At 36.6% G+C, this 13517-nt stretch overlaps 1 protein-coding gene across 1 annotated transcript in view; it reads right to left on the bottom strand.

Moving 5' to 3' along the window:
* Window positions 1–2031, bottom strand: part of LOC107702218 (ATPase family AAA domain-containing protein 1-A) — a 10559-nt gene extending 8528 nt beyond the window's left edge. The window contains exons 1-3 of the mRNA XM_016504461.1: window positions 1811–2031; window positions 1402–1500; window positions 826–946 (exon numbers count right to left, since the gene is read on the bottom strand). Of these exons, the coding sequence (XP_016359947.1) occupies window positions 826–946; window positions 1402–1500; window positions 1811–1981 (391 nt within the window). The 5' untranslated portion in view covers window positions 1982–2031. The remainder of the gene's footprint in view (window positions 1–825; window positions 947–1401; window positions 1501–1810) is intronic.
* Between the last annotated feature and the right edge of the window lie 11486 nt (window positions 2032–13517).

Here is a 13517-nt window from a genome sequence, read left to right as displayed (position 1 = left end):
TGTGCGATATTGACAAAAAATAATATCTCAATATTTTCTGGAATTTTATCGATAAAGATAATTAGACCATATTTTGCCGAGTGTGTTATTGTGCTGATATTTTAAGGAATACCGTGGACAGCTGACTCCTAAAGTTTTTGATATATTATTGTTTATTGAACTGTTGTATAAAATCAATTCACAATTCATATTTGTAACCATGCTGATTTTTTATTTAAAACGGCACTCTTCATGTGATATTGATTAACTATATGAAATGATATATATACATTTTCTGCCCCTTATCTTGAATTATGTGATCATTCTTAATGCATATTAATAGACTGAATCATGCACTGAAAGAACACACTCTAAATGCCTACGTGCACTAAGTTAATGTAGTTGCTTTTGCGGATGCGTGCACTCAGTAGGTGTTTTGTTTGGTGTTTGCAATATTCTCGATAATGTAATGAGTTCAGTATTTGCGCTAAACCTGCACAGATTTGGCTTGCAAGAACTTCCCCAAGAAATTAATGAGTGAACATAAACTTACAAAAAGTAACCCGCCAAATTGGCTAGTGATTTGACAGCGTTAGCGGGTGTTAATTTCAAACCCTGCTTGTGACCAACACAAAATAACGCAAATGAAAAACAAAATCTGATAAATAAATAAACCACTAGGTAAATATTGCAGATAATAATGCCTAATTAACTGAGAGAAGCAATCAAAACACGATCATGACAAAAAATGTGATTTATCGTGTAGCCCTAATGCACAATAAAAATAGGAGAGAAAACACACACTCCAATAGAACTGTGGTTTCATGTGCTTTCTCCATGTCTCACCTTTGGGAGGTTGCAAGAGTTTGGAACCACAAAAGAGGTGACGTTTCTGGAAAGGCAAGATGACAGTGTCTTGCAGCTCTGAGATGATCTCATCTAGTCCAGCAACATCTCTCCAGGTCACCTTACAAGGAAAAGAAGGAAGATATTCTATCATACAAGCTACTAATGACTTGGAAGGCTGGTGGGAGGCCAGTGCTTATAATGATTGCAGGTCACACCTTCATGGGTGTGAACAGAGAAACGACTTCCAATCTGTCAACAGAATTCAGTTCGAAATCAGTTTGAATAGTAATACTCAATCTGAACAGACAATGTAAAATGACAACCAATTACATAACTCTTGTCTTTATTACCACTAACAGCAACATTTCTTCAAAATTTTGATGTAATGAGAGGCACCATGTGATTTGATGAAAGGTTTGCATACTCAATCTGAACAGACAATGTAAAATGACAACCAATTACATAACTCTTGTCTTTATTACCACTAACAGCAAAATTTCTTCAAAATTTTGATGTAATGAGAGGCACCATGTGATTTGATGAAAGGTTTGAACTGATTACAACAGTACTTACTTTGATGCTGCGTGGATCGACAAGAAGAGTTGCGATGTTCATTTCATACTCCGTCAGACTGACGCCCTCTACACCTATTTGCTTCATCAACTGCTCTGCCTGGGGAAAGTGAAGGGACATGATAAATGTAAAATTAATAGACAGACAAACAATAAATAAATGAGTCAATAATTGAACAATTTAAAATAAATAATTTAAATAAATATACCATATAATAATTCACAACAAATAATGGCCAAGCCATAAAAGAATCAACTGTTTTTGAAACTGACTCCAAATCTTTTTTTAAGCACTTTGAGCTACAGGCTCACATGAAAAGCTGTATTTAAATTGAATGTATTATTCATTGGAATTGCATTTACTTCCACATTTATTATCGGCACACATTTGGTAGCAGAGATATCTTTACCCTTTTCTTGGCCTGGTTTTTTTGTTTTTGTGTCGGGTCAAAAGCCTCCACCACCCATTTGATGCTGTAATATGTTGCAGCTCCAAAGATGGTCAGTCTCACCAACATCCCCACCACCTCATTCCGGGTGAGAGGGCGGAGGAGGGCGTCCCGAGGAATGTCACTCAACATTTTGGTTCACCCCGCTGTCAGCCCATTGGACAAGAAAAACAATCTGGTGTGTCAATCCAGAACAGAGCAGGTAGAAATATTCACAGTGCATCTAGTATATGACACTGACACTTAAAGATCCAAATTTAAGTGGATTGACCATTAATAAAGAATTACAGGCTTCATATTTAGCTATGTATGAAAGGTATTCACAATACAACAGTATTCTTATAGAGTACTACTATGAATATATTCGATTAACCAAATAAAAACGACGACAGCAAATAATATCGCCGTATGTAAAACTATATTTTAACTGCAATGCATATAGGGAGTCATGTGAATTGCATTACTTGTGGTTCATTATGATGTTTTTATATATTGTGATGTTTGATGACGGCACCCATTCACTGCTGAGGATCCATTGGTGAGCAAGTGATGTAATGTTACATTTCTACAAATCTGTCTGGATGAAGAAATAAACAACTACATCTTGGAGGGCCTGATGGTTAGTACATTTTTAGCAATTTTTCATTTTTGGATTAACTATTCCTTTAATACTGTTTGAAATTTATTTTTAAGAAAGCATAGAACAGTGTTCGCATCCCATTTTAAATTCATAAAATGTTTTGAAATTCATAAAATGTTATTTTGTAATGAAACAGGATATTCAATGCGAAACCTTTTTTATGCTTACAGCTGATTCAGAAACAGGACGACAGCAACATCCCATAATGATGTGTCTGGCAGTGAAGTGCAGTACCACTAAAAGTGCAACAAGAGACCTGCTCAGCAACCTCTATCATTTTTAGCTCGACACCCCCCACTCCTCCGAGACTAAAATCTCTCTCCTTCCCCAACTTCAAGTCACCATTGCATTGTACGTGATTTAAAAGGATCAAGTAGCTCCAGTGGGAAATTTTTATGGTGATTGTTCCTGTCACCTCTCTCTCCTCTGTTGGTAGCAACACAAGCTATGACAGCAGTGTACACGTTAGAGGGAACTGGATTCCCAGAGCACCCAAAATCTAATCTTTATTATACTGAGGATTGAGGCCAACTTTTTTTTATGTCGCTGTAATTAAAAAGCCAATCAAACTGCATGTTGAGAAAAGTGGTGCAGAGATGCAGATGATTCCATCTTCATCCAAAATCAAGCATATTAAAAGCACGGTTCTTCTGTCACAGATTCATGCAATTTTTCTTATAAATCCACCCGAATCAGTTTTACATATTCAACTAAAGTAAATATGTAATATTTCTCAGCTATTTGGTTTAAACCATGCAAAAGATAACAAAGCATCAACATTTGGGTGGACAAAAGACAACAGTACAATAAAATAAATAAAGCTGGAAAAGGGCTGTGACAACTGAGAACCAAAATAAATAAATAAATAATAATAATAATAAAAATGTATGTGCAGATACCATATCCACTTGTTCTTTCTGCCTGCTGTATCTCTATTGTTAGTGTAAATGGAGTTCCTGGCTGTCAGTGACAACCCTGACCACTAAACACTTCACATGATGCAACGCTGCCAGATCTCTTTCTCAGAATTCACACTTTATATGTGTGTAGGTCTCAAGGCTTGCACCATGCATCTGGCTGCATTTGGCTAGTTCTGTCTTTGCTCATAGAGAAGGAAGAAAACCTCTTTATACTTTTATTATTATTATTTATTTATTTATTTATTTATGCAGCTTTTCACTTCACAAGATATTAATTGATGGACTGGATTATTGTGATGGTTTTAACAGCTGTTTGGATGCTCATTCTGATACCACCCATTCACTGCAGAGCATGTGCATGAGCAAGTGATGTAATGCTATTTTTTTTTCTACATAGCATTTTATCTACATTTTGGATGGCCTGAGGATGAGCACATTTTCTGCTAATTTTATTTTTATAGTTCCTTTAAATGCTGTTTACTGTGAGTAAGTGAAAAACTATGTGAAAAAAATCACCAAACCGTGCTTTCATTCTTGATTTTTAACTGTCACTTATATAAGCCAGAAACTCTTGTCTCAGTTTTGCTGCTGGAGTTTCTCCAGTGTGATGACTCCAGTCACCTGCATTACTCAGACAATACTTGATATTCATAAGCAAGCCACCAGCCTCAACCTTTTTTAATACAGATATCTTATGAAATCTAATTTCTGTATGATGAAGAGATATAATTGTCTATTAGTGCAACTGGAAACAAATTTGCAGAATAATGTTCTTGCCAGACAGATGTGCACAAAGCAAACCGATAAGCGAGCAGCCCAATCAAGAACATAATGGTGTAGCTGATTTGACTCTTCATGCAAGAATCCAGTAATAAACATCTGATTTCCCAGATGAGTTTCTTTAGAGACTTATGGTAATGTCGGGAGAGGGTTATCACTTTCTTTGTGAGGGACATTTGGGTTTCAAGGAAATGAAGGCCCTTTACTGAACAAATACAATTGGCTCTTTCCAGCTCCCATTTGTCAGTGTGACAGTGCTTGTCTGGTGGAAATGAATGGACTAATAGAGAGAACACATTTAGGTTGCAGATTATTCCTGGCGCATGGAGACAACTCTGACGCCAAGGTGACAGAACATGTTTGGCGGACTGTCTTTAGCAATGCATCAACTTGAACACAGTGGCTATTAAAAAAAAAAGGTTTTCAAACTAAGGACCCCTATAAGTGATGACAACCTTGTAAAGGACACCCTTCCAAAAATATAAAGTTTACATTTTTTCATCGTTAAAAAAACTAATCTTTTAATATAGAAAAATAGTATGCATTATATTGTAAAGATAGCATGCTTTTAAAAAACTTAAATACTTGGCTTTTATTTGTAATTGTACTAAAGCCAAAACAAACAAAAAAATCCAATATTAAGTTAATTTAGATTGATTTATTGAGCAATTTTCACATAAATCTTTCCAATGCAGATTTACAGATAAAAATGCAAAACTATTTTTAAATATACTGTATGTACACTGCAAATAAAAAAAATAGTTAAAAAAAAATCACTATAGTCAGATTTTTTTTTTTATTTCTTACTATAAAAATGCATTTTTAAATAAATAAATTCACTAAAAATTTTTGCAGTCAGTGATTCTTTTCAAAGGGCATCACTCAAAACTAAGTTGAAACAGTAAGAATGACTTCTTTTTGAGTTCCTGGCTTTCCAAAAATACCTTTTCACACTGTGCTGGTTTGTCTTTTGAGCTCTGACCTCCATCCATTATTTTATTGATTATTACATCCCCCCCTGTGCCACCCAGAATTCTGTTACCATAGAAACCCATAGAAATGACAATACTGATGAAAAATGAATCTGCTGAGTATTGGTTCATACTGGCTGGTGGTCTGATTTAGTGAGACTACTGAGGGTGAGTCTGTGACTTCTGAAATGTAACATTCTGTTGATTGAAAGTATTAAATTTGCTTGATGAACAGATGAGAACAGGTTTTCTAGGTGAAATGTACCTGCAAACTGATTCCTGAAAATTCCTCACCTGAATTAAATTTCATGTCATGCTACATTTATTTCATTTCTGACTGTCCTCTTTTTGGTCCAACAAAAAGTTATTTTCATTACCTCACTGGATCCTTCATCCAAATAGCATCAATCGTGGACTGACACTTCCATCATAAATTACATGCCTGGCATTCCCTGTCGACTGCTTTCCTCCCAGAATCCACCAGGTGGCTGAACTAACAGCAATAAGTGTATCTCTCCCGTGAACAAGCTGCCATATTGATCACTGCTCATGTTTCTTCTGAATCAATCTCCATCACCCAATGGCCATTTTCCACATTTGTTCACTCCGTCCCGAATCGCGCTCACGGAAAGCGCTTGAGAAACAGTGTCTCTTCCGCGTCTCGGTACGCTTTCAACTCGTTTTTTTTTTTTGTGTCTAGAACAAGAGACTGTATGACATTCACGTTACATGATTTGACTGATTTTTACGTAGAAAGGGCGACAGCACACCACATAAAAATAAATTAACATTCATGTTTTCATAACCACTGGCCAAATTCAAAAACGAAACTAAAATTAAAATCCGCATGAAATCAAAATTGACTGTATTTACTTTACTAGCGCACATTGCTAGTCTTGATGTAACCTGGCATTCCCTGTCGACTGCTTTCCTCCCAGAATCCACCAGGTGGAAGATTTCTCTTCAACAGGAGACTGATGTTTCTGAGGCTTTGAGAAAGGGGAAGGGTCTTAAACAAGGAGATTCCATCAAAGTAAAGGTCCCTAGTATCCCCCCCAAGGCACCACTGCTAATGCAACCCAACACATCACTGTCATACCTCCAGGTCTCTCAGGTCTGGAAAGACAACAATATCTGTAATGGATTTAAAAGATGTCAAAATAACTCAGATTCCTTTGGCAATGGTCACTATTTCAAGTTTTTAAGTTTTGAATGAATAAAATGTCTTTGTTTGTGTTCACTCCGTCTCGAATCGCGCTCACGGAAAGCGCTTGAGAAACAGTGTCTCTTACGCGTCTCGGTACGCTTTCAACTGTATTTACTTTACTAGCGCACATTGCTAGTCTTGATGTAAACAATTAATCCGTGCAAGTTAATCCGCTGAAAAAAATTGTTTGTTTTCATAATCTTTAATCAAAATCTGAACATTTACTTCCGCTCTGGAATGGCATTCCTTTTCTGATGACGTCAGTTTGACGGCTTGGGCAGAATATCCATAAACACACCCCTCCAACTGTTAGATTGCTATGAGTGAAAGACAGAGAGGAGGAGCGCAAACATAAAACCATGCCCTCTATTCAATATTCCGTTTCAGCTGGGCATACGTCACTACACTGAAATAAAGTCGGCAGCAACTTCCGGTTCACGCGGACTTTAAATCATCTTTGAGAGCAAGGGGGCCCCCTGGTGTTTCGGGGGCCCTACGCAGCTTGCGTACTTTGCTTATAGGGAGGATCGGCTCTCTTAAAAATAAAGGTGCTTCAAAAGGTTCTTCAAGTGATGCCATAGAAGAACCATTTTTGGTTCCACAAAGAACCATTCAGTCAAAGGTTCTTTAAAGAACCATCTCTTTCTTGCGTTTTTGTAATCTGAAGAACCTTATTTCGCCACAAAGAACCTTTTGTGAAACAGAAAGGTTCTTCAGATGTTAAAGGCTCTTTATGGAACCATTTAGACAAAAAAGTTCTTCTATGGCATCGTGAAGCACCTTTATTTTTAAGAGTGTAGACTTACTGAAGAAAATGTACAAATCTTTCCACTTGTCAACAGATGATAGAATAAATGTGCAGTCACATTTATCGTTGCTGTGCGAAATTTAATGGGTGAAATCCAGACATTGCAATAGGAATCTGCGCTATGAGAGTTTCACATGAGCGCGAGAAAGAGCAAATTTGCCATTTTGAGTCGTTATTTTGTAGGTTTGCCACAGTGATGTCCTCTGTTAGTCATGTGATTCCCTGTTCCTTCATGTGTCATGAGGTGAAGTGACTGTAATGTGGAATTCACAGGGTATTCCGCCATCTTAATTGAGATTCCAATCCGAAGGGAGTGAACATGTTCAGTTCGAAGGGCACTGTGAACGGCATAGGGAATAAGGGAACATCGATACATCACTTTACAGGAAGTGGAGATGGAAAATCACCCAACTGTCATTGAGCACCGCGTCACCAGTTAGAACTAACGATGGAGCAGAGCCATGAAAGAGTTTTTTTTAAGTTTCTGCAATGGAGGGGTTGCAATACATTATTATACAAATTAGAGTATTCATGAATGGTTATGGCGATTATTTTTAGATTTGCATATTGTATTGTATGATTAGGTGAAACTAAGTAAAACCGGCGAGAAACAGCTGAGGCTCTGTCATTTTTATTTTACTTTATTTACCTCAGGAGAATTAACTACGAGGCTGCGTGTGGGAAAGAAAGAACTTCTGACTTGACGTCTCTGCTTTCGATTCCGCCCCCGACTGCAAGCGGCAACTCTAGCCGATCGGTCTGTGCAGCGCCACATGAAGTCGAATAAAGTTTATTGTTTTGTCGTGTTGTCTTTTATTCTGCCTTCTGTTTGGCTCATGTTCCTCAGCTCATCTCTGTCACAGGTTGGATTGTGTCATGTGACCTCATTTGTTTGATATATATAGCCCTCGTGTTTCATTGTCTAGCTTTGTTTGTGTAATCCACTGTTTAGTGAGTTTGTTCATGTTTTTGCCAAGCCATGTCTTGTTCATTGTCGGTTCACATGGACATGGGTTCTCATTCAACTTGCCTCCAGTGAACATTCATTATAACTAGTCGCACTGTATGTTTCTTATTCAATAAAAAGAACTGGCTAATAAGAGTAATTCATTCAATTATTGGACTACACTGGTTGTGCTGTCTGTTTTTGATTCACTAAGAAGAACTAGCTCACATTCGATTCGGGTATGGAATTACACTGGTTGCACTGTATGTTTTTGGATTAATTAAAAAGAACACACTCATAAGAGTCATTCATTCAGTAATCAAACTACATATCTTGCTATACGTTTTGATTCACTAAAAAACACCAACTTATAAGAGTCAATCATTTGGGAATAAGATACCTGATGATTGCAAGTTATGTTTTTGATTTATGACCTCATAAGAGTCACTGAACGACACTGTCTTGCTGTGTTGGATTCACTAAAATAAACAGTTTGTAGGAGGTTTTTGCGTGTAGATTCAGTAGTGTGCAGAATGCACAACTAAGAACTGTTAACAGAACCAAAGTTCATGACAATCATTTGGTTGTACTTAAAATAGAACTGGAAATTTAAGAGGCCGATTTAGCCTAATCACTACTAATTACTGAAAAAATTGTATTTTATAGTAAAAGTGTAAAAATAGTAAAAGTGTTTTAGATAGCTTTACGATCTTTGTATCTGGATAACTTGGAACGGGTGCTTGTTAGAGTCACCATAGTGGCTCTGAACTGTGAAACATGGTTTAGTTTCTATTACTTTTCTTATCTCCAATGGCCGGTCCCTCTCCAAAGCTCTTAAATGGGTTTTTGGCCCAGAGAAAATTAATATTGACTTTCTATTGACACCAGACCATTGCTGCAGGTCCTCGGTATTACACCCAAATGCATTGTTCATTTCACAGCGAGGCTGATTCAAATTTGCAGTCCAGCTCTTCAGAGTGTGCACTGAACCAGTTACTGAATGCAATGATGAGAACTGTCTGTACAGCTCACCTCTAGATTATCTTATTAATTCAGATGGCTCCTTGACATTGAACTAACCATTTTAATAGAATTTTCACAGTTTTATAATCTAGGTTAATTCAAGCCATTAAAAGGTCACTCAGAAGATTTAAATCACAAAGATTTATTGCACATGAATTGGTATAGGTGATATTCAACATGAAAACGTAATTTCTCTTTCTTGACATGTTATTAGCATTGAATGCAGCTACATGCATTAGGCATACAAATATGTTAAACACTTAATGATCAGATACTGTTTTCTGGTGTCATGCTGTAAATAACATATTGTGTTTGTTGTTTGCTAGCTGTCATTATGAAGTAAGAAAAAAAGCCATGACAATATCTTGTTAAGGCCCACTCAACAAACACAGTTCCACAGTAACTGGAAAACCTTTTTTGTCCAATAAATAACACTGTCTCCCATTTTTGCTCTTTAAAAATCTGTCTTTTTTTTTTTTTTTGCAGTATGTACTTGCCTTGTCTATAAAAAATATAAATTTTCTATCCATTATGAAACATCGTGCTTGTCAGCTTGAGTCAAATGGAGCTGTCAAGGAATGATTCTCTCATCAGGCCCGGTCTGTTGAACAGCTTTACAGCATGCAATGGATGTTTGGATAAGAAGCCAGTCTTCTCACTGAAAAGTGGCCGGAAGTGACCAATTTTAGCAAAGGTTTGCAAAAGCTGGCTTTTTTTTGATAAACCAATACAGATGTCTTAGGTGCCACAGATGTAAAAACCACAAACCAGGTCCACATTACATGGAGCACAATGAAAAGTAAAAACAATTCGCTTTATGAAAGTGTGACTTTTTATATTGCTGTGAGAAATGAGAGCCAGTGTTATGGTTGTGAGTTATGTTGGACAGGATAACGGCTCTAAATCATGCAGTGGAATTCAGTGACACAATTCTGCCACGGTATGACAGATATAGTGTCTGAATTAATTACATAGATTTGTTACTGACCTCACAAGAACAAAATGGATTACATACTAAATACTATGACACCTTGGCTTGTTATAATCATTACCCAGTAACAAGTTTGAACTGTCACTCATTTTCTTTAGACAGCTCCTGTTTGATGTGTACACACCAGTTATTCTGCATAAAATGACAATAAAATGTTTTAAATGCATGTTTTAGGTTGTCCCAAACAAAGACAACTGGTGAGACCAGAGCTAGTCACTTTTTGCTTCAGAGAATATTTCTAAAGGTTTAATTTCTTCCATATAGGCACATACCTAAAGTGTTTACTAAAATAAAAGATATCGAACATTTACAGAAAGAAAGATGCATATGTTTACCTTTTGTGACAACATGCCCCAACAACAGGCCATAGTCACACTATAAAGTCAAGTTAGGTCACCTTTATTTATAAAGCGCTTTATACAATACAGATTGTTTCAAAGCAGCTTCACAGTAATAAACAGAAAATAACAGAATCAATGATGCAAACTTCATCAAATATAAGACAAATCCAAATTCAGTTCCGTGTTGATTCAGTTCGGTTCAATAATAGTGTTGATGTTGCAAAATTTGCCAGTTATGGAAAGATTTTGATTCAGCTATAACGCAGCTTCTAAAAAAAGATAATAGTGTCATTATTCAGCTCAATTCAGTTCAAGTTTTGTTGTCATCCGATAGTGTCAGAGCAGTCAAATCGATAATATTACTGAATATAAAGTCTTTTAATGTCACAGTGCTAACCAGTCAATGGGGTTTCAGCAAAATTTGAACTGCAAAATGAACGGATTCATAGAATGTAAAATATAACCAAAAAAATGTAAAATTATGCATTTGTGTATTTGGAATTTTGACTCAGAAACTTATAGTTACTGAGATACAGCCCTTGTCCTTGTGACAAGTAGCCCCGGTCTCCCCTATGTGCACTTTCAAAACTAATACAGAGGTCAGATTTATTCAAATATTTGATGGTCTGCTAATATACTTCTTTGAATCAATGCCTGGCACAATCTCTGTCTCACAATGAATGTGCTAAAAGACCTGTAGGCCCATGGCAACTTTCTACTCTGATGCAAGACTTGCGCATACAACGGAAATGATTTCTGCATTGTAGCTCAAAGAGATATTGTGAAGACGCTTGCCGATATGAATGAGGGACTGTATGCGCACCTTGCAGCAGCAGGCCTTTTCTCTACTTTGTCATCTCTCTCCATAGGACTTTCACACTGCCCTATTTTTCCACTTCTCTCTCTCATCAAAAGCCTCATCCTCCCAGCTCTGACCCCTCTTCCTCTTTCTCAACCCCAGCCTCATTCTTCTCCAGTTCCTGAATTCATTTCAATCCCACCTGTCCTTGTTCTTCCTAGTCTCTTCAGAAACAGACGGTTCACGAAATAGAGTTTGGCTGAATTAATAATATAGCATCATTCTTACTATTTCTACCAAATAAAGAATCAGAATAAAATCTAATATTAGTATAATCCTGTCACACAGATACACCAGTAGTTGGTATTTTTGTCAGTCATTGACTCATTCATTCAACCAATTCATTCAGTGACTGATTAATTTAGGAACTAAACAATAGACCTTAGTCAGTTTAGATGCCATATTAAATTTTATCAGCGGAGCAATTAGTATGCTGTTAAATCATTGAACACACTGTACTTCTATCCTTCAGAGCCTCGTTTTCAGTCCTGTCAGAAATTAAATATAGTGCTACCCTGACAAAGGTATATTCACTGTCTACTAAGTCAACTGATTCGTACAAAAATGACTAATTCACAAACGAAACAGGTGTGTTGCTCGGATTTGCGACAGCTAATTCTTCTGTGGCTTTGTTTGTAGCTATTTTTGCTGGCGGAGAAAAAACAGGAAAAGTACTGGTAATTTTGTGTCTAAAATAAAAGTTAGGCTACTTAATATTAACTTCTTGTTTGTTGAACTGCTGTATAAAATCAATGGCATTCATAATAGACTGTTTAATTCGCACTGCTGTGATTACCTGCACTGACATTAGGAACAACACTCTTGCTAGTGGTATTGCTTAATTATAGACTATACAATTATTTTCACACAAATCTGTTATCGTATTTTAATCTATGTCAGACAAACCGGCCCACTGCACGTAAAACAAAATTAACTGTGATTTACGGTTTACTGTGATTTACATCATCTCCTCTACTCTCGTTTTCTTTTTTCTCAGACCATCTTTCTTCTTCCTTCATGTACGCACCATCTGATATCTTATATTTCTTTTGTCAGGAAAGAATGAGGTTTAGTTACCCTTACCATGTTCCTTCGCACAAGGCTATGCAACCACATAATGTCCCCACTCAACGCTCAGTGGGAGAATATCAGTATCAGACTGATGAATAATATATCCTGATTGCTGTCACATTTATGGGCTATGATGCACTACAAACACAGGGTTCATGGTGAGGGTAAGCAAGTTGCTCACCGCAATAAAATTGTCCTGGTACCTCAGTTATCAAAGACTATGATTCTATAGAAGCCGTTTTGATTGAGTATATCGTTTCGTGAGAAGGTCTAAAACATGTCAGCAAGGTCTGATTTTATGGTACAAAAAAAGTACAACCAAACCAACTAATCATTAAATATATTTAAACGGCAATGCCAAAATTAAAATTACATATATATCTACATATACATATAACCAGGAGCACACTGAATACAATCAGAAGATATTCAATATTTAATATTTGGAACAGTATTTTACACCAACGAGACTTCAAAATGGAAGGACTAGAGACACCACAGATCAAATAATAATAATAATAATTGTTGTTTCCAATTATGATAGAACTTGACTAAAGACTTTGAAATTGATAAAATATTTTGACTGTTTTTGAGCAGTATATTATATGTACAACAGTGAATCAGTAAACAAACAATTCAGTCTCTCTCCAGACTATCAAGGTCACTTTGCACAGAAATTGGATGAAGGCATCCCGGATAGTCAAGGTTTTGTTTGTTTGGTTTGACTGTGAAAAGAACTAACGGTTCAGTTCACTTCCTGTGAGGATTTAAGATGTGATATTGTTCTTGAACAATGGGAGGCCTCCTTTAGCTCTTTCCTCAAATGGAGGCTGGCGTTTTTAACCTCAGTTCTCACCAAAAAGAAAACAAATAAGCAAACAAAAACATAAATGATTCCTCAAACTTCTTTTTTAGGATGTTTGGGGTGAAAAATCGAGCCCGGTCTCATGAAAATGCATATAAATAGTACGCCAAATAAAAACGAAAACTCGTGGTATTGATACGCAAAAATGGACTTTGGCGTGCATATGATACGCATGTGTTTGGTGTGCAAATAATACGCAGTTTTCGCATGCATATGATACGAAATTTGTTGCGTACATATGATACG

This window comes from Sinocyclocheilus anshuiensis, unplaced genomic scaffold (genome assembly GCF_001515605.1).
Source record: "Sinocyclocheilus anshuiensis isolate Anshui unplaced genomic scaffold, SAMN03320099.WGS_v1.1 scaffold582, whole genome shotgun sequence".
Taxonomy (NCBI): Eukaryota; Metazoa; Chordata; class Actinopteri; order Cypriniformes; family Cyprinidae; genus Sinocyclocheilus; species Sinocyclocheilus anshuiensis.
The sequence above is the reverse complement of the archived record's forward strand: the minus strand, read 5'-3'. Positions and strand labels throughout refer to the sequence as shown.